We start from the raw sequence: 22,500 nt of genomic DNA on the forward strand, positions 1-22,500 counted from the left end.
TACCGCAAGATTTTGCCTGTTCCTCGTGGCTGTGGCCATGGCTGTGCCCCTGCCCGAACCCGAGGCCGAACCTTCCCTGCTGCTGCTGCCCCATGGGCATCACTACCCTCTGTACAGCCCTTTCATCAACGCCATCAAGGATGAGGACACCGGCGTCTACACCTACCGTAAGAGACTAGATTTTTTCTCTCTGTTTACTGGGATTTTCATCTGCTTAGAGGGTTAATTTAAGGACAATGAAACGTTACTATTAACAAAATTATACCTTAAACGAGAGCATAAGTGCATTCATTAAACTCTGAGGTATCTTAATGATATTTCAGTTATTTCACAACTTACTAATTTCTTGAGGTACCCTTCCAACGTTTCTCAAACATCAAATTAGTTTAAGACATTGTAACGATTAAATCCTTATATGCACAAATCTCTAAATTAACCAATCTAATATCCAATGTAACGATTGAGTTATTATATTCACAAATCTCTAAATTAACCAATGTAATATCCAATGTAACGTTTAAATTGTTATATTCACAAATCTCTGAATTAACCAATCTAATATGCGATGTAACGATTCAATTATTATTTTCACAAATCTCTAAATTAACCAATCTAATATCCAATTAAACGATTGAATTATTATATTCACAAATCTCCAAGTTAAGCAATCTAATATCCAATGTAACGATTAGATTATTATATTCACAAATCTCTAAATTAACCAATCTAATATCCAATGTAACGATTGAATTATTATATTCCCAAATCTCTAAATTAATCAATTTAACAGTTATAGCCGGAGTCTTTATCTAAGAAGCACTAATTGCCAAGCCATTCTCTCTTACCAATTATAAATATCAGTAGCATTTGCATTTACAAATCTGTCTTTAATGTTTTCCGATCCTTCCAGCTAACGGACTCCTGGCTCCTGAGAGCAGATATCCCTTCGCTTACGGGTATCACGGATACCCTGCCGGTTACCCTTACCCGCTATACCCATATGGGGTCAAGCCCGCCAGTGAGAAGTGAAGGAATGGAGAGGTCAAAGGTTCGGAATTCGAAACGCTACCTGGACGTCAGATTTTTCTATTTTAATATAAAGATGTCACCGGTCTATGTTTCATCTTGTGTTTAATAAATTTTTTTTTTATCATTTTCATCTAAACAACTGTTTCTTTCACCTGATTTTTTGTTGCAAACGTCATTTCCCAAAAGGAAAGAATAATAATAGATTCCCCTTAATGGTTGAAACACTGATACTGAATTTCCGTGGTGCTAATGTGTCCCTAATCACAATCTTAAATAAACAAAAGTTTATTAAGATGTTTTGTAATGATCCGAGACACAGGTGAGGTTGCAAATTAATGCACACACACACACACACACACACACATATATATATATATATATATATATATATATATATATATATAATATATTATATATATATATATACAGAGAGAGAGAGAGACACAATTAGTATTAATACATGTATCTGATATACACACACACAAATATATATATATATATATATATATATATATATATATATATATATATATAGAGAGAGAGAGAGAGAGAGAGAGAGAGAGAGAGAGAGAGAGAGAGAGAGAGAGAGATCTTTAATATTACATTTTTTATGATCGAAACTAATCCACACTATAGTGCGTTTACTTTTCTAAGATCGCTAGGGTGGGGCCAGTAGAAAAGGCAGAGTTGTCATATCTCAAGGGTTATTGTAAGTCCCATTAAATGCTTCCGGCAGATATAATCCTTCTTAGGAGGATTCGCTTTAGACCTTGGAGTCGAAGGAAAGGGTTTGCTTCTTCCCTGTTAACTTTTTTTCCCATTCCTGATTCTACTTAGCTATTCCTTCTTTCTCTTTCTATAATTATAGACAACCACGCATTCCTTCTCTGCATAACATTTTTATCAAAATCATCCAAGTCAGTCACAGGATTCACTTTCTCTTTTCTTTTTTGAAACACTGGAGATTCCACCATATTTTTTCCCGCCTCTCTTGCTTCTTAAGCCTACGAATAGTCATTTCTAACACTTTGTTGCTTCAGATGTTCTCTGGATAGCCTTCGAAACATCAGTTACAGGACCTTCAAGATATTTTTATAAAAATGAAGTATTTCAGGAAATTATAGACTATTTCCTTGGCCTCGGGTGGTAGGTGAAGACGTTTACGGGAGTCATTTGGGCTGGGCTGTCCATACTTTTCACAGTGGGTGATCGAGTGCGAGTATCCTTTAATGATATTGACCATGACCTTTTAAATCCTCTTAAAAAACCATAGGGGTCCCCTGAACTCAGATGTTGGCATCGCGTGGGGAAAAAATATGCCATAACTTCATTTTCATTAGTGAAACTGAGGTTTTCACGAAGAATATACGAAATACGATATATTCAAAATATCTGATGCAAACAAAGAATCACATTTTAAGAAATTAAAACTATTTCAATAGACTCCATGAAGCTAATACGATTACCATAACGTGAAAATTGGCAACGTATGATTTCTGTACAGGCCACACCACAGCGATCTTAGAAAAGTAAACGCACTATAGGAGACAATTAATATTAAATATAAAATTTCTCACGTATGTTCCTTTTATCAGACATTTTAAATAATATTAAATCCAACAAAAGCGTAAAAACTATTTTATACTATAAGATGTCCTTAAAATATTTTAAAAAATACTGAAAAGTATATTTTAGTGAAATATCATCTCTCAGTGCCGAATGGCAACACCGCCTCTAGCTTTAAAAAGGGGAGACAACCATTTAAACATCGTTGAATCAAGTAGCTCAGCTCAGTTTGAATGACTACCTTTAAATTCTAATCCCCGGAGAGCGAATGGTTTAAATCACCTCCCCCGCCCCCACCCCTCAATTAATCTGGGCGAGTCAGCGGCGGACACCAGCATCTTCTGGATTCCGTCACGGCATTTAAATGGAGCCTGGGATTCACTGTAACGGGGTTCTTGATTGGCGGGAGTTTTACCGTCTTTATGTTTTTAAAGCGTGAAGGAAAAAGGCGATTGCCAAAAATTGCCATTTATTCCCCTTGAATAAAAATTTTCCTAGTTTTTTTTGAGTACTTGTTTTAAGGTATTTCTCAGTTTCTATGAAAATACGTTGATATGTGATTATTTTGCTCCACAGAAGTAGTTTTATTATATTAACTATAGCAATGAGTTGGTATAAATTAGTACATTGATATTCAAAGTTAAATAAACCACCACTTTTTTTGCAATTATTTTGTGCCATCTCTATAAAATTAGATGACGTATCATTACAGTGTTGTCAAACTTCTTCCTGTGGAGACTACTATATATGTATTATTTTCATATATGTAAGGGCACATGCCAGTAATTTATGCTTGCCTTCTGGACGAAATCCCCCATTTTTTTTTTTTTTTTTTTTTGTATGTTGGGTTACGATTAAAGCACTTGATGTTTGTTTTTAAATTTATGTTTGTTACGTAACGCTATAATTTTGTAGATGTGACAACTTTGTTATGCAATACTCCTCCCGAGTTTTCTTCTCGGGTGGAAAGGTGAAGCTCTCTGAATTTACCATCTGACTCCACGAAGGCAAGTAAAAGAAGATATTCTTGTAAAATCCAGCCACATCACCTCGTGAATTGTCGTCGCCCTTGCAGTAACTTCTTCATAGGGATATTCTGAGATCCTGTTTGCCATTTATGTTTTATTTCTATCGAAGTAACGTAACGTTTTGTTAATAATTTTTGCAGTAATGTGTTAGTTTTCTTGCTTCTTAACGTAATCTGAATATATGTTCTGTTCTTTAAATATTATTTATATGTGTTAAACCTTTAAATGCGTCTTTGTGAACCCGTGTGGCTTCACCCAAAAAGAATTGGTGCAGGATATACAGTTGATTGTTTCTTAACTGCACTTTTGTTGAAAAAAATGCAAGGTTTCTTGACTTGAGGTAAGTTAGTAAACTCCTCAGCACTGTAACTTGGTCTCATTCAAAGCTAGTGCAGGAGGGCTTAAGGTTGAATGAATCGTACCGAATGTGGCCCTAAAATTCAGTTTAGTTTCACCACAGCGATTATATATATATATATATATATATATATATATATATATATAATATATATATATATATATATATATATATATATATATATATATATTTAATCGAATGACTGTGCCAAAAACATAATTTACCGAGGACGTAAGCAGATGTGGTTTCCACCAACTGGAGTGCAATATTCGCCGATCAGATATACATTCCATTTGCTAAAGCCTCTGTTATATAAAATTCCACGGCAGTCAAATTCGTTGCATACCTACACGAAGATAAACAGGATGCCCTGATCTATTCTAACAGACGGGACCTGTGTATTAGCAAATTTGGGGAATTGATTAGTTAAGGTTAGATTTACCGAATCCTAGTACGTAGAATTCTCAAACAAGAGTTTCAGACAGGAAATCAAATCGTAACTAGACATGAAGATTTGCCTCAATTCAATACTGCTCCTAAAAATCGAAAGCATACGATTAAGACCTAAAATTCTAAATCATATAATACAAAATCTCAAGCATTAAGACCTGTATTATGAAACGGCTCAAGATAATAGTATATCTACACATACAACGTGAAGAGTTGGTTCAACATTAGCTAGATGTACAAACATAAGAAAACGGAAATTTCAGAAAATTAACGTAAAATTATAGGAATAATAAGGCAATATGGTAGAGCTGGTACTCCACCTTAGTGACGTGCCCTCTATGTCACTGATCTGAAGCAATAGATATACCAGGATCTCGTAATAGTGTGTATGCATACTTTTGTCACAGATATTTATTCCTTACTAGAGCAATTCACCTTAATTAATATTATTATTTATTTATTTTTCATTTTATTTATTTATTTTTTGCTATCACAGTCATCCTATTCGACTGGGTGGTTTTCTATAGTGTGGGGTTCCGCGTTGCACCTTGCCTCCTTAGCCTTCACTTTTGTTATTATTATTATTATTATTATTATTATTATTTTATTATATTATATTATTATTATTAATTATTATTATTATTATTATTATTATTATTATTATTATTATTAATTTTTGTTTTGGTCTATCACAGTCCTGCAATTCGACTGGGTGGTATTTACAGTGTAGGGTTCCGGGTTGCATCCTGCCTCCTTAGGAGTCCATCACTTTTCTTACTATGTGCGCCGTTTCTAGGATCACACTCTTCTGCATGAGTCCTGGAGCTACTTCAGCCTCTAGTTTTTCCAGATTCCTTTTCAGGGATCTTGGGATTGTGCTTAGTGCTCCTATGATTCTGGGTACAATTTCCACTGGCATATCCCATATCCTTCTTATTTCTATTTTCAGATCTTGATACTTATCCATTTTTTCCCTTTCTTTCTCTTCAACTCTGGTGTCCCATGGTATTGCCACATCAATGAGTGATACTTTCTTCTTGATTTTGTCAATCAACGTCAAGTCTGGTCTATTTGCACGTATCACCCTATCTGTTCTGATACCATAGTCCCAGAGGATCTTTGCCTGATCGTTTTCTATCACTACTTCAGGTTGGTGCTCGTACCACTTATTACTGCAAGGTAGCCGGTGTTTCTTGCACAAGCTCCAGTGGAGGGCTTTTGCTACTGAATCATGCCTCTTTTTGTACTGGTTCTGTGCAAGTGCCGGACATTTGCTTGCTATGTGGTTTATGGTTTCATTTTTCGTATTGCACTTCCTACATATGGGAGAGATGTTATTTCCATTTATCGTTCTTTGGACATATCTGGTTCTTAGGCCCTGATCTTGTGCCGCTGTTATCATTCCTTCAGTTTCCTTCTTGAGCTCTCTCCTCAGTAGGCATTGCCACGTGTCATCGCTGGCTAGTTCTTTAGTCTGTCTCATGTATTGTCCGTGCATTGGTTTGTTGTGCACTTCCTCTGTTCTGTTTGTCTTTCTGTTTATATTTCTGGGTCTTCGTCTACTTTTATCAGTCCTTCTTCCCTTGCACTCTTGAGCCACTCGTCTTCACTGGTTTTCAGATATTGCCCCAGTGCTCTGTTCTCGATGTGACGCAGTCCTCTATGCTTAGTAGTCCCCTCCCTCCTTCCTTTCGTGTTATGTATAGTCTGTCCGTATTTGCTCTCGGGTGTAGTGATTTGTGTATTGTCATATGTTTCCTGGTTTTCTGGTCTATGCTGCGAAGTTCTGCCTTAGTCCATTCCACTATTCCTGCGCTGTATCTGATTACTGGCACTGCCCATGTGTTTATGGCTTTTATCATATTTCCGGCGTTGAGTTTTGACTTGAGTATCGCCTTGAGTTTCTCCATATATTCTTTCCTGATCGTGTCCTTCATCTCTTGGTGTTTTATATCCCCTCCTTCCATTATTTCCAGGTATTTGTATCCCGTCTCATCTATGTGTTTGATGTTGTTCCCACGTGGAAGCTTTATCCCTTCAGTCCTTGTTACTTTGCCCTTTTGTATGTTGACTAAGGCACATTTTTCTATTCCAAACTCCATCCTGATGTCCCCAGATACAATCCTTACAGTCTGGATTAGGGTATCTACGAAGAGTAGTGGGGACAGTGAGTCGCCCTGGAAGATCCCTCTCCTGATATTAACCTCTGCTAGTCTTATTCCAGAGCTTGTAAGTATTGTATTCCAGTTGCGCATTGTATTTTTGAGGAAGCTATGGTGTTTTTTCCTCTGCCCCATATATTTTCAGGCATTCTATTAGCCATGTGTGTGGTATCATGTCGAAGGCTTTCTTATAGTCCATCCATGCCATGCTTAGGTTGGTTTTCTTTCTCCTAGTGTTCTTCATTACCATTTTGTCTATCAGGAGCTGGTCTGTTGTGCCCCTACACTTCCTTCTGTAGCCTTTCTGTTGGTGGGGGATGGTGTTTGTCTCCTCTAGGTAGTTGTATAGCCTATCACTGATGATACCTGTTAGTAACTTCCCCATTATTATTATTATTACTATTATTATTATTATTATTATTATTATTATTATTATTATTATTATTATTATTATTATTATTATATTATTATTATTATTATTATTATTATTCAGAAAATGAAACCTATTCGTACGGAACAAACCCACTAAACAGGGCCACTGAATAGAAATTCAAACTTCCAAAGAATATGGTGTTCATTAGGAAGAAGTAAGATATAAAAAGAAGAGATCCCACTATTAATAAAATAATTAATAAACATAAAAATGTATAAAAATGCAAAGTGAATAGTATTATGGTGGCCATGCACTGCATCTACCTGAAACATATCGATAGGAGGTGAAGTCAGCGAAGTTCGAGACTTTTTTTCCATTAATTAATGTCACACCAAGCTTTCATATCATGAATCACACGAATGTGTATAGTGACTTGGGTAACTATTTGGATCTATATCTCTTTTCTCTATGTTCTTGTATGATTTACCACAAAGCTCCAAGACGAGACATGTCCATAATCTCCCTACAATTGTGGATATGACATCGTTACCCGTCTTGTGCTTTAAATCTTTTATTCCATAATCGCTGGAAAATGATCGCCCCTCATGGATTCCAGCGTCATTTGCTGATCATCATCTTCCTACAGTAGATTCACATCAACCGCGCATTTGATGTCTAGGACAGCTCCTTACGACGCTCCTGATTGGCTGTTGATAAGCCAGTCACAGGGCTGGAAACATTCAGTCTCTCGAGAGAGTTCACATAGGCAGGATGTATGTTCCACCTCTCCTGAGGGATACGCCTTTCAAAAGTACCCTTCACGAGAGGTAGAACAGACATCCTGCCTATGTGAACTCTCTCGAGAGACTGAGGGTTTCCAGCCCTGTGATTGGTTTATCAACAGCCTATCAGGAGCTCGTCCGTTAAAGGGACTGGTCCATAAAAAAATACAGAATGCATGGTTGATGTGAATCTACTATAGCAAAGTTGCTAGGCTTATATTTTTGGCTTTATTGGCAGCTAGCTATGTCACATTGCCTATAGCTAGCTGCAGCCAGCGATTCAGAAAGTTTCATTATGGTGTCGTAGTAGCCTATACCTTCAAGACATATAAGGCCATATTGACTGGTAGGTTGACAGGGCACAGTAATGAAACCTTCTGCCTCACTTTTCTTTCTGACATTTTATTTTTATTTCCCTTCTTTCATATATGCATTATCATGTTTGTCTACTATTCTTTTGAAGGTGGACTACGGAGATATGATGACTGCTATAAAAAAAAGAAATAATATCTCGTAATAAATAACAGTATGGGACTAGGTGTCGTGCATTTCAACTCACCTATAACTGACTGTTATTGGTAATATATATATATATATATATATATATATATATATATATATATATATATATATATATATATATATATGTATATATATATATATATATATATATATGTATATATATATATATATATATATATATATATATATATATATCAGCAATTGTGAAAATGGCAGACTCAAAAGAAGCCAGTGAAGTTTTTTTTTTTTTTATAACAAACAGGACATCTCCTTTGCCTTAGCATTCCTTTGTGAACAGCTGCGGTTTCCGTCAAATCCCTAAACTGGTCATTGCAGACTTCGTGTCCTCTTCTTAACCAACAGCGGCCTTGATAAGGCGTGAAGGGCGCAGGCGATGGGAACATCTTCCCTCAAGGATCCGTTGCCCTATAAATATGAAGTTTCGGTCTGCCATGGCATCATTGTTGTCAGAGAAGCCTCGTCCACTGCTCCATTTTCTTCCTTTAGTCATCATGAAGATCGTGGTGAGTGTCGACTCTTTGCCTTCTGAGGGATCTGGAGGAACGTCTGGTCTCTCCAAGACTCCTTAAAATGACAAAGAGACTTCTCTCGATGGTAGTTTTCGTCGATATTTGACTTCGAAGACAGGTCTAATCTTAAGATTCATGTACCTTCAGATTTGGTACAATTTTTTCCAACAACAAAGTTGTTGCTTTATCTCTGTTTCTGAACGATAAATGCCTGCGTGTCTTGCTTGATGTATCAAGATATTCACGGAACTGATTTTACTATTCACGATGGATTAACGACGGTTTATTGTCGCTGTGTCTCCCTCAAAACCATCCTCTTGTCCAAGGTCTTCAATATTTATCTTTGCAGGTTTTATTGGGCCTTGTGGCTGTGGCCGCTGCTGCTTATCTACCTTATCCACATGGAGAATATACCAACAGTCTTTACGTGCCACATCCAGTCGCCTACCACAAACCATACGTCTACCCTGCAGCCCCTCACTACCTACCCTCCTTCTACCGTGAGTATCTATGATACACAAAATCTGATTATTTGTTACTCCATACCTTTCAATTCGTAAAATGCTTTTCCCTTTGGCAAAGCGCACATAATTTGGCGAATATAAAAGAATAGTAATGGCTTATAACTAAATGCTCCTAACGGAACGTCGTTGTCTGTTGAGATATCTTCAACAAATACTCCAAGTACAGGAAGGTCGGAGCTGATTAAATCCTTCACTTGACACTTTTCGTAGTTAAGTGAATTAAGAGATGGGGTCTTGAAGGCTACTTAAAATTAACATTTACCTCAATTTACAGCTTCCGTTCATCCAGCAGTCATCTTCGGTCACGGATACCAACACCCCTACGGCTTCGGACTTGGGCATCCTTTCTACCCTTATGTGCCAAGGACTGCTCCGGAATCCACGACTGAGGAACCGTCCACCGAGGAACCCGTCACAGAGGTTCCTGAGGAATAGGCAGCTGGGTTCAAGAACAGCTTCTGACATCATTTGGCATTGAAAAGTCATTGCCTATCAGTCTAGGATTCCAATTTTAAGAAACAAAAATGTAAAGTATAAGTGAAGTTTAATTGATTGTTTTTTTTGTCTTACCTCAATAGTAAAAGAACGCAATCACAAACAGTTAAGTATAACTTAGTTTTACCAAACCACTGAGCTGATTAACAGCTCTCCTAGGGCTGACCCGAAGGATTAGATATTTTTACGTGGCTAGGAACCAATTGGTCACCTAGCAACGGGACCTACAGCTTATTGTGGGATCCGAACCACATTATATCGAAAAATGAATTTCTATCACCAGAAATAAATTTCTCTGATTCCGCGTTAGCAGAGCCGAGAATCGAACTTCGGACCACCGGATTGGTAGCCGAGCGCAAAAGCCACTCGTCCAACGAGGAACTACGCAAGCACAAAATTATACAGATTTTTAAATTAAGTGCATTGCTTTCTGAGGTCTTACAGATTCCATAGACATTCTTCTTTATATTTTCTTATTATTCCTTTACATGAAATGCTATGTCCTATTCCAAATCATGACACGAATGAAGCCTGGCGCTTAGGGAACAAAATAATCAGGCGTCTATGTATTATTGGAATATATGAATTTAAACTAAAGTCCAAGGACTGGGAGCTATGAGGTCATTCAGTGCTGAAAGGGGAAATTGAGAGTAAAAAGGTTTAAGAAGCGTAACAGGAGGAAAACCTCAAAGCAGTTGCACTATGAAACAATCGTTATTGGAAGAGGGCGGAGGGAGAGTAAGATGAAAAAAAAAAGAATATGAACGGAGGTGTAGTAAAAAGGGTCAATATGTTATTACAGGTAGCAAGGTCATCGACCTTTAATCCTCGACTATACTTGTCCGAACCGAAAAGTAAAGATACGAGGATTCATTTGCAAATGAACCGAGTGACTTGGAAGAGAGAATGATAATCATGAAGAATTAAGATTCATCAAATCAAATCTATAAAGAGCACCCCTTGAGTGCAATTTTACGAGCAATTTACTTTAACTCGGTGATACATCTACACTGTGTAATCTTATCTTACTATACTATAATAGGCGTTATGTCTGTCCGTCCGTCTGTCTTTCAATCACGGCCAAACGGCTGGTCCGATGGGCATGAAACTTGACAGGGTTACAGTGTGGATCCATAAGATGGTTTATAATAGGGTTTCATCCTACTCCGCCCATCAGAAAGTGGTGGGGGTGAGAAGGGATTCCCTGAAACAGAGATGGTTCTGTCCGTGAAACGTCTCTGGTGATGCCCGTAGACTTAGCTACTTTACGAATTTATCATACTAGTGAGTCACTTAAATGAAGCGGCAGATGAATATTCTTTTTAGTAAGGTATGGTAAATTGCTAATAATAATGATAATAATAATATGCTGGAAGGAGGCCTTCATTAATACAGGTTTTATGGAGAATAATGGCCATTTCAGCAACGTTTATTTTTTATAGAAGTTTCTCTATTCTTTCTATGACTGACCTTTCTTCTGTACTCAAATTGGCTATTAAAACGCCAAAATGGGGGATTTATGTCAAAAACGTGGTATTTGTTAAATTGAAAACACAAAGTACAGTACAAATTGGATCTTAAGCCTAATTGACAAAAGATCCATTGTACTGCATTTTGTCTAATACAGTCAGTTTGACAATTACCACGTTTTTTTACATGAATCCCCCATTTGGCGTTTTAATAGCCAATTTGAGTACAGAAGAAAGGTCAGTCATAAGACGACTAGAGAAACTTCTATATCGAAATAAACGTTGCTGAAATAGCTATGATTTTCAATAATAATAATAATAATAATAATAATAATAATAATAATAATAATAATAATAATAATAATAATAATAATTATTATTATTATTATTATTATTATTATAATGTTCTAAAGTGTCCACAATATAATTATTAAAAGTTCGTGTAAAACTTTCAACAATTATATTACTGTGGATCCTTTCGAACATTTTATGAATTCTCGTGATAGAGCGCTTTCCCCAAACAGGTAATAATAATAATAATAATAATAATAATAATAATAATAATAATAATAATAATAATAAATAATAATAATAATTATTATTATTATTATTATTATTATTATTATTATTATTATTATTATTATTATTTTTATTATTAATAATAATAATGATGATGATAATAATATAACAATAATAATAATAATAATAATCTAATAATAATAATAATAATAATAATAATAATAATAATAATAATAAATTGTCCCCCGAGTCTAGCAATCCTCTTCGTAACGCCACAGTTAAAAAAAAATGTCTCGTTAACATCGTTGAATTTGAAGAGCACCTCAGCTATGTTAAATACATTCAAATTATTCAGACAAAGAAAAAAACCATCGACAATCTAAACAGAACCACAAATAGTCGAAAACGAGATGCGTCCACACCCACTGAAGGGATGTGGTTTGTGCTACGGATGGTTTTGTCGTCCGAGATCCCATATCCTCCGAAGCTGGAAAATCTTGCCAGTCCTTGTCCCAAGGATGAAGAGCGGGATGAAGACGGTAAAGGGAAATTCCCAAGGGGGCGTGGCCACTATAAGAAGCCTTAGACCATGTCGTATAGGACATCTCGTGTTTAGGATTCTAATTATAATAGAGGATTTTCGACATAAGCACCAACGGCCTGCATACACACACACACACCACACACACACACACACACACACACAGGTCTCAGGACAGACCGTTGTCATATTGACACCTCGGGTGTAGGTTTCTGATTTTAATAGACGATTTTCGACACCGGTATCAAAGTCCTACGTACACACACATACACACCCAGAGAGAGAGAAGAGAGAGAGAGAGAGAGATTATGAATCGGTGTCATCCACATTCGACTGATTCATAGACGCTTTCATCAATATCTGAAAAAGAGTTGTAAAATAGTGCCTTGAACTAAGCCACACGAATTATACAAAAATAACCGTAAACAGAAAATGGGCCTTGATCCTAAAAAAAGAAAAAAAAAGAAAAAAAAAATGAATACGATACCTCTCACTGTCATCAAAGACTGAACAAAGAATTTTTTCCAGTTACAGATGATGGGAGCATCCTGAAAATTCCGTTCAGCTATTCAATTATCTCTTGTCGTCTTTAAAATTCTGTTTTTCTAAAATGTAATTGTCGTCCCGAATTCTAGGACTAACCATGATTGCGAGGTGTGGCTCCCAGGGTAAGTCTTCTTCAAGGTTTTTTCTCTGCTCGTCTTGTCTTTTATTCGAAAAGAAGAAGAAGAAGAAGAAAGAAGAAGAAGAAGAAGAAGAAGAAGAATTTATGGAATTTGTGGTTTCAGGATTTCAAAGATAATTAGCTCAAAATTATTTCGGAATCTGAAGTGAATCGCTAATTCATCATTTGTTTTTCTACGAAGTAATCCGGTATTTTTTTTTTTTTTTTTTTTTTTGTCTGAAGTAATTCGAGCCGTTTTAAAGAATAAAATAAATCGCGGAGGTTATAAGAACACAAAATGCCGAATACTGAACGATTAATTTTCTTAAAAAAAAAATAAATAAAAAAATCACTCTGATAAGAGAGAGAAAAAAAAACAGTAGGTTTTTTATGCCTTATAGCCTACCTTAGCAAATGCAGCCTGTAGTGGACGGGTTTGCGTTTTTGGTCTTCAAGGATATTCCTTTTCTCGTTCAGAGACCAGCAGAACTGGCTACATCGAAGCTGACCACATGGAAACCATACACTGCCTAACAGATTTCTTCCTTGAGACTTTTTACAAATTGGCTGACGTTCAAACAGTTATCTTAGATAACAACTTATTCACAGCAGGACAGAGGCAGATTAGGATACACGAAATTCGTTTCAGTTTTTCTTTTTCCAACGTTGAAAGACGCCATCACGTAGGAAGTTCAGTGCAATGGGGTTATCTGCTGATCTTCAGAAACGAAATCGTAGCACCAAGACTCCCTCCAACTCCAGCGATTCGTTTTGCACAACACAAAAGTACTAAAGCTTTCAATTTGGTAATTTCATTAGCTAAGGCCGTTTTAACACTGGGACAGAGCCAAGAAAAGCAGGAGAACCACGAAACAAGGTCACAGTACAGCTTCAAATCTTGTTTACTTCTAAAAGTAACGTCAAATGGCGATTCTCACGCCGGAGAAAATATTGGAACACCAGGAGCAATCGGATACGTACGACCTGAATGAAGGTCCGTTGATATGAATAATAATAATAATAATATAATATAATAATAATAATCATAATAAGAATAATAATTAACAATAAATAATAATAATATAATAATAATAATAATAATAATAATAATAAGAGACACAAATCCACAGTTATGTATATTCAAATAAATTTAAAGAAAGCTATCGGGAAACCTCGATTCCGAAGGAAGCTAGTATGAGTATTTTCTAATACTAATAATGGGGGCACAATTTTCCGTGTCGAAAATAATGGCAATGGTTGCAGGTCCACAATAATATCGCATGTGAAGTATAAAGTCTTTAATAGATAATAAAAGCTTTCGAACCTTGTACTAGGTTCATCTTGGACTGAAGATGAACCTAGTACAAGGTTCGAAAGCTTTTATTATCTATTAAAGACTTTATACTTCAAATGAGATATTATTATGGACCTGCAACCAATAATAATAATAATAATAATAATAATAATAATGATAATAATAATAATAATAATAATAATGGCAAGTATCAAGACCTGAAAATGGAAATAAGAAGGATATGGGATATGCCAGTGGAAATTGTACCCATAATCACAGGAACACTGGGAGGCACGATCCCAAGAGCCCTGGAAAGGAACCTGGAAAAACTAGTTTGAAGTAGCTCCAGGACTCATGCAGAAGCGTGGTGATCCTAGAAACGGCGCACATAGTAAGAAAAGTGATGGACTCCTAAGGAGGCAGATGCAACCCGAAACCTCACACTATAAATACCGCCCAGTCAAATTAGAGGACTGTGATAAAAAAAAAAAAAAAATTATAATAATAATAATAATAATAATAAATAATAATAACTAAAATAATAATAATAATAATAAGGAATAATAATAATAACGGAAAAGTAAATCCACAATAGTATGTCTGTTGATTTTGTTATTTAAAATCTATTTTGAATAACAAAATCGAACAGACATACTATTGTGGATTTTATTTTTCCATTCTATTGACTCATGTGATTGTGAGTTTTTCTTTAAATAATAATATAAAATAATAATAATAATAATAATAATAATCAATAATAATAATAATAATAATAATAATAATAATAATAATTGCTGTTGTTTAATCGTAATTACCATCAATTTCTCTTTACCTTCCTTAAAATGTCTTGTGGTGATAAATTCATTGTCGCTTATGAAAGAGGATTTAAGAAATCTCCAACCTACAGAGACACGTCAGTTGCATATTAAAGCTTTCACCATAAACTAACTCTTCATATGCTTTCTGTCGTTTTAGACCAAGTATTCAAGCCTGAATAACATCTCATTCTCATTTCTCAATCAAATAAACTGAGGTAAAAAAAAAAATGTCGATTTCTATTACTCCCAGATGAGAGAATTTTGTCTCAAAGATAAACGGAGAAATATCTAAAGTTAGGACACAATCCCAAAAGTCTCTTGACTTATAATTGATGTAGTTTCATCCATTTGTGTAACCTCTTCTCGTCCAGAAAAAATTAATTCGTGCTTTGAATAATAAGTTCAATGATAAAAGCCACTTCACACACTACAGCGACTGCAAATTGGTTACGTTCTTAACAAACGAAGAAGAGTTTCTTGACGTAACAGAATCCTCACAATTAGTAAACTTAATGACGCGGGAGAGTACACCCAAAAGCCCCAAGTCTTTGTACTATACATCAAATCCAATTACTAGCGAGAGGCGTGGTCACCCTTACCTTTATTTCAATGTTCGAATCACCGTATAAATATTGGCTGTCCTGAGGATTCGAGCGTCAGTTACCTCGAGAGGAACCTAATCCACACATACATTCATCATGCGTTGTATGGTAAGTCCTCATCCGCTTGAGGGATACTACTACTACTACTACTACTACTACTACGATTAGTATTATTATAGTAGCTGTTCATTTTACTAATATCGGTTTGCTGTACGAGAAGCCTTATGCAAATAAGTTAGGAAAGGAAGTGTTACCATATACTGATCAATCTTACAACTTTTACGCAAAAATACCACAAAGATATCAATACTGAAAATAGACTGAGGCATAATTGCCTTTCCAAATGCTATGATAGGTGAAAAATCGGACAAAGTTTTGAATGCAACACCATAGTGATAAAAAAAAAAAAAAAGGCAATCTACCGTTCCTATCTTTCCTCATTTATAAACTCCTTCTCACTTAACACAAATATAAGATTTTAAATAATACAAATTGATATGATTCTCGAAAAAGTCTTGAATTGGCAAAAATAAAATGATAATTTTGGAATGAATCCTCTACAGGTATTCTTGTGCCTCTTGGCTGTGGCCCTCGCCCTTCCTGTAGCAGAACCCGAGGCGGATCCTCAGTTCCTCCTTCCTCACTCCCTGAACTACTTCAACCCCTTCGTCCACTCCATCAACGCCGGCGATTCCCACCTCTATTCCTACCGTGAGTATAGCGAAGGTTAAAAGTTAACCCGTTCGGATTCTCATGAATGATGTTAAAGTAGGTAGTTCATCGCTTCTAAGTTCTGGGTTCTTAGCATAGGTCAGGAGAAGACTGACTCTGTAGGACAGTGCCCACTGGTGTCCCTAGGGGTACATCGTAAGAGAGCTCCCCAGCGGAACGTGGCCCTAAGATCCCTCCGGAATCCCTGAGGACGTCTTAATAATGATTTTTATTTGCCCTCGGAAATGTAATGATGTAATTTAGCATTTTACACTAATATAGTCTAAAAGGATACTGTATATATGTGTGTGTGTGTGTGTGTTTGATTCATATTTCCCTGCCGCTCAATTTTAAATAACATATTCCATCTACTTTCTCCAGCATATGGGCATCACCTCGCATACGGCCACAGATACCCACTCGCTTATGGTCATGGGTATCCCCTCACCCACGGCTATGGAGCAGCCTATCCCCTGGGATACCCTTACTCGTACCCAGTTGTTAAGAAGGCCGCTACCGAGGAATAGACACCTGGAATCGGAGGATTCTTAGGGAAAGACTGAATTGAATTGGTTGGTCATTTTGTATTACGCTGAATTTCCTTCTTTTTTGTATTTATGAAATACATAAACTCAAATGAAACTATTGTCGTGTCCTTTCTTTTCCCTGGTGGTGGTCAGGCCATAAAATTTGGACTTAATAAATCGATCGTTGTGTCTTCTGGATAAATATCTTATAAAGATGGAATGAAACAGAACCCTACTATCCCCTTTTCTGTAACAGTCAATGATAATTCCTTTTACAGAACCCTCCTACTACCCCCTTTTCTGTAACAATCAATGAATATTCCTCCTACAGAATCCTCCTACTACCCCCTTTTCTGTAACAATCAATGAATATTCTTCTTACAGAACCCTCCTACTACCCCCTTTTCTGTAACAATCAATGAATATTCTTCTTACAGAACCCTAATACCCCCTTTTCTGTAACAATCAATGAATATTCTTCTTACAGAACCCTCCTACTACCCCCTTTTCTATAACAATCAATGAAAATTCCTTTTACTAACGAACCTACTACCCCCACCACACCACACCTAATGGCGCAGAACCTTCCACTGACCTACAGCCATCGAATCCTCGGTCCCCCCTCCCCCATACTGGCCACGACCTCCCTCTCACCTACAGCAATAGATTCCCACTCCCTTACAACCAAGGGCTTCCCCCCCGCTACCACGGTCACGCCTACGGTCGTCGCTAGACTTCACGACTGCAGTTTCTGCCCCTGGGAGTCGTTCGGTCTCTTAGTCTCATGAAGCTGGAATTCTTATTGAAGTGAATTATTACTCTGCTGACTTTCCAGGATAATGATTTGGCTTGTGGTGTCTGCCTGGATTACTATAATTTTTTTTATATATAATTTTGTCTATTCCTCTCTGAAGACATTATATTAAATGCTTTTTTATTTATTATTATTTTTTTTTTTTTTGTCTATTCCTCTGTCGGGACATTAGTTTTTTCTCCCTTTAGATTACTCTCGCTTTTGTCACTGATATGTATTTACTGACATTCTCTCTCTCTCTCTCTCTCTCTCTCTCTCTCTCTCTCTCTCTCTCTCTCTCTCTCTTCACTTACTGAATAAATAAAGACAGAATTCGTATTAGAAATCGTTTAAAAGTATTTTTCGAGAACGGTCGTGATAGAAACGGTGCAAGAGCTCGAGCTGGCATAAGGCCAGCTTCATTTACAATAATATATTTTACTCTTTATGTAGTCGCTGGTAGATCTAGGGTACTTATCCGCGGCGGCCTAGACTATGGCAGTTGCGGCTTTTCTATGCAGTTTTACCTACTAAACAAGAATTTTAAGTAATATTTTTTAACCCCCCCGGGGTCAGTACTAAACATGGCGAAATACTTTGGACCCCCCAATCCCTAGTGGATGTCGTATCCGTGGTTACGTTCCTTGCAGTCCGTGCGGACTGCTTCTGTAGAAATACCGTAGTCGCTTTCTTTGTGTGTGTGAATTTCATCTTTGTGGTACGTAGCTATTTTAGTTTATGGATCAAGGAAAAGTATACTTGCTCGGATTTCATCTGAAAAATGTCATTCACGGCCTATTCCAGATCCCCAAATTAACTGTGGATGGTCCATGGGTACCACTATTTATCAGTTGTATCGCTAGTAGGCGTAGTAGTATTACTACTACATATTAATACTAGTAGGAGAAGGAAGAGGAGGAGCAAAAATATATACAAACAGTCCTGAGCAATTTCCCTTCTATATATGGGATCTCGAACGACAAAACCATCCATAGCACAAACCACATCCACCGCCTCAGCGGCGTGGTTGGTATGGTATTAGCGTCCCACCTCGGTGGTCGCGGGTTCGATTCTCGGCCATTCCATTGAGGAGTGAGAGATGTGTATTTCTGGTGATAGAAGTTCACTCTCGACGTGGTTCGGAAGTCACGTAAAACCGTTGGTCCCGTTGCTGAATAACCACTGGTTCCATGCAACGTAAAAACACAAAACAAACGATACAAACAAACCACATCCCTTCTGAGGGTCGTTGGTGCGACGCCTTTGAGGAGCCAGTGGGTGTGGACGCATCTCGTTTTCGACTATTTGTGGTTCTGTTTAGATTGTCGGTGTTTTTTTTCTTTGTCTGAATAATTTGAATGTATTTAACATAGCTGAGGTGCTCTTCAAATTCAACGATGGTAACGAGACATTTCTTTTAACTGTGGCGTGACGAAGAGGATTGTTAGACTCGGGGGGACAATTTATTATTATTATTATTATTATTATTATTATTATTATTATTATTATTATTATTATTATTATTATTATTATTATTATTATTGCCTGTTTGGGGAAAGCGCTCTATCACGAGAATTCATAAAATTTTCGAAAGGATCCACAGCATTATAATTGTTGAAATTTTCACACGAACTTTTAACAATTATATTGTGGACACTTCAGAACATTATTATTATTATTATTATTATTATTATTATTATTATTATTATTATTGAAAATCATAGCTATTTCAGCCACGTTTATTTTGATATAGAAGTTTCTCTATTCGTCTTATGACTGACTTTTCTAATGTACTCAAATTAACTATTAAAACGCCAAATGGGGGATTCATGTCAAAAACGTGGTAATTGTCAAACTGACTGTATTAGACAAAATGCAGTACAATGGATCTTTTGCCAATTAAGCTTAAGATCCAATTTGTACTGTATTTTGTATGCATTCAATTTGACAAATACCATGTTTTTGACATGAATTCCCCATTTGGCGTTTTAATAACCAATTTAGGTAGAGAAGAAAAATCAGTCGTAAGAAGAATAGAGAAACCTTTATACTAAAATATAAACGTTGCTGAAATGGCCATTATTCTCTATAAAACCTGCATTAATGAAGGCCTCCTTCCAGCATATTATTATTATCATTATTATTAGCAATTTACCATATCTTACCAAAAGTATATTCATCTGCTGCTTCATTTAAGTGACTCGCTAGTGTTTTTTAACTATTATGTATGATAAATTCATGAAGTAACTAAATTTACCGGCTTAACCAGCCCCGTTTCACGAACGGAACCACCTACGTTTCAGGGAATAACTTCTCACCCCACCACCTTCTGATAGGGGGGAGTAGGATGAAACCCTATTATAAACCATCTTAGGAGTGCCCACTATAACCCTGCCAAGTTTCATGCCCATCTGATCAGCCGTTTGGCCGTGATTGAATGACAGCCGGACAGATAGCCATAACGCCCATTATAGTATAGTAAGATCACCGGGTTAAAGTAAATTACTCATAAAATTGCCTATAATGGGTACTCTTTATATATTTAATTTGATGAATCGTAAATCTTCAAGATTATTATCATCTCTTCCAAGTCACTTAGTTTGTTTGCAAATGAATCCTCGTATCTTTACTTATTTACTTTGGGGTTAGATGAACAAAACAAGTCAAAGAAAGGACAGAGAGTGGTCATGTTAATCCTGGACAAGTATAGTCGAGGATTAAAGGTCGATGACCTTGCTACCTGTAATAACATACTGAACCTTTTTATTACACCTCCGTTCATATTCTCTTTCTTCCCATCTTACTCTCCCTCCGCCCTCTTCCAATAACGATTGTTTCATAGTGCAACTGCTTTGAGGTTTTCCTCCTGTTACGCTTCTTAAACCTTTTTACTCTCAATTTTCCCTTTCAGCACTGAATGACCTCATAGCTCCCAGTCCTTGGACTTTAGTTTAAATTCATATATTCCAATAATACATAGACGCCTGATTATTTGGACCTCCGGTGACCTTACCTGACCGAGTATGGACTCTTCGTCGAAGATATCTTGTTCCCTAAGCTCCAGGCTTCATTCGTGTCATGATTTGGAATATGGCGTAGCATTTCATGTAAAGGAATAATAAGAAAATGTAAAGAAGAATGTCTATGGAATCTGTAAGACCTCAGAAGGCAGTGCACTTAATTAAAAATCTGTATAATTTTGTAGTTGCGTAGTTCCTCGTTGGACGAGAGGCTTTTGCGCTCGGCTACCAATCCGGTGATCCGAAGTTCGATTCTCGACTCTGCTAACGCGGAATCAGAGAAATTTATTTCTGGTGATAGAAATTCATTTTTCGATATAATGTGGTTCAGATCCAACAATAAGCTGTAGGCCCCGTTGCTAGGTAACCAATTGGTTCCTAGCCACGTAAAAATATCTAATCCTTCGGGTCAGCCATAGGAGAGCTGTTAATCAGCTCAGTGGTCTGGTAAGACTAAGATATGCTTAACTTAACTTTTTGTGGTTGCGTTCTTTTACTATCGAGGTAAGACAAAAAGCAATCAATCAACTTGAACTTTATCATTTCATAGTTAAAAACTCAAAAGTCGCCAGCTACCAGAGATGAGAACAAGATCATAAAGCTTCGCTTATGCTTTGCATTTTTGTTTCTTTATTAAAATCCTACACTGATAGCCAAAGACTTCTCGATGCCAAGTGGTATCAGATGTTCTTGAACCAAACTGCCTATTCCTCAGGAACCTCTGTGACGGGTTCCTCGGTGGACGGTTCCTCAGTCGTGGATTCCGGAGCAGTTCTTGGCACATAGGGGTAGAAAGGATGCCCCAGTCCGAAGCCGGACGGGTGTTGGTATCCGTGACCGAAAATGACTGCTGGATGAACGGAAGCTGTAAATTCAGGTGAATGTTAATTTTAAGTAGCCTTGAAGACCCCATCTCCTAATTCACTTAACTACGAAAAGAGTCAAGTGAAGGATTTAATCAGCTCCTACCTTCCTGTACTCGGAGATATCTCAACAGACAATGATCCCGTTAGCAGCATTTAGTTTTAAGCCATTGCTATCTTTAATATTCGCCAAATTATGTGTGCTTTGCCGTAGGGAAAGTATTTTATGAATTGAAAGGTATGGAGTAATAAATAAATCAATAAGATTGTGTGTATTGTAGATACTCACGGTAGAAGGAGGGTAGGTAGTGAGGGGCTGCAGGGTAGACGTATGGCTTGTGGTAGGCGACTGGATGTGGCACGTAAAGACTGTTGGTATATTCTCCATGTGGATAAGGTAGATAAGCAGCAGCGGCCACAGCCACAAGGCCCAATAAAACCTGCAAAGATAAATATTGAAGACATTGGACAAGAGGATGGTTTTGAGGGAGACACAGCGACAATAAACCGTCGTTAATCCATCGTGAATAGTAAAATCAGTTCCGTGAATATCTTGATACATCAAGCAAGACACGCAGGCATTTATCGTTCAGAAACAGAGATAAAGCAACAACTTTGTTGTTGGAAAAAATTGTACCAAATCTGAAGGTACATGAATCTTAAGATTAGACCTGTCTTCGAAGTCAAATATCGACGAAAACTACCATCGAGAGAAGTCTCTTTGTCATTTTAAGGAGTCTTGGAGAGACCAGACGTTCCTCCAGATCCCTCAGAAGGCAAAGAGAGTCGACACTCACCACGATCTTCATGATGACTAAAGGAAGAAGAAGGAGCAGTGGACGAGGCTTCTCTGACAACAA

General features: G+C 36.9%; 3 protein-coding genes across 4 annotated transcripts; 2 read left to right on the forward strand and 1 right to left on the reverse strand.

Moving 5' to 3' along the window:
* Positions 1–8,733: 8,733 nt before the first annotated feature.
* On the forward strand, positions 8,734–9,897 carry LOC135202689 (uncharacterized). Of its 2 annotated transcripts, none has more exons than XM_064232175.1 (3): positions 8,734–8,794; positions 9,150–9,300; positions 9,617–9,897. In XM_064232175.1, exons 1-3 carry the CDS (start codon positions 8,783–8,785, stop codon positions 9,757–9,759), a joined length of 306 nt encoding a protein of 101 aa, XP_064088245.1. In that variant the 5' UTR covers positions 8,734–8,782; the 3' UTR covers positions 9,760–9,897. The 2 variants fall into 2 exon arrangements, with proteins under 2 accessions (XP_064088245.1, XP_064088244.1); XM_064232174.1 differs by having other exon boundaries at positions 9,599–9,886.
* A 5,893-nt stretch (positions 9,898–15,790) lies between these two features.
* On the forward strand, positions 15,791–17,005 carry LOC135202690 (uncharacterized). The gene is made up of 3 exons (XM_064232176.1): positions 15,791–15,834; positions 16,290–16,437; positions 16,819–17,005. The coding sequence occupies exons 1-3, from the start codon at positions 15,823–15,825 to the stop codon at positions 16,962–16,964; spliced, it is 306 nt and encodes a 101-aa protein (XP_064088246.1). The 5' UTR covers positions 15,791–15,822; the 3' UTR covers positions 16,965–17,005.
* A 4,292-nt stretch (positions 17,006–21,297) lies between these two features.
* Positions 21,298–22,489, reverse strand: LOC135202691 (uncharacterized). The gene is made up of 3 exons (XM_064232177.1): positions 22,438–22,489; positions 21,930–22,080; positions 21,298–21,642 (listed from the first exon to the last, which is right to left on the reverse strand). Exons 1-3 carry the CDS (start codon positions 22,447–22,449, stop codon positions 21,482–21,484), a joined length of 324 nt encoding a protein of 107 aa, XP_064088247.1. The 5' UTR covers positions 22,450–22,489; the 3' UTR covers positions 21,298–21,481.
* Positions 22,490–22,500: the final 11 nt, after the last annotated feature.

Source organism: Macrobrachium nipponense, chromosome 33 (assembly GCF_015104395.2).
Source record: "Macrobrachium nipponense isolate FS-2020 chromosome 33, ASM1510439v2, whole genome shotgun sequence".
Classification (NCBI taxonomy): domain Eukaryota; kingdom Metazoa; phylum Arthropoda; class Malacostraca; order Decapoda; family Palaemonidae; genus Macrobrachium; species Macrobrachium nipponense.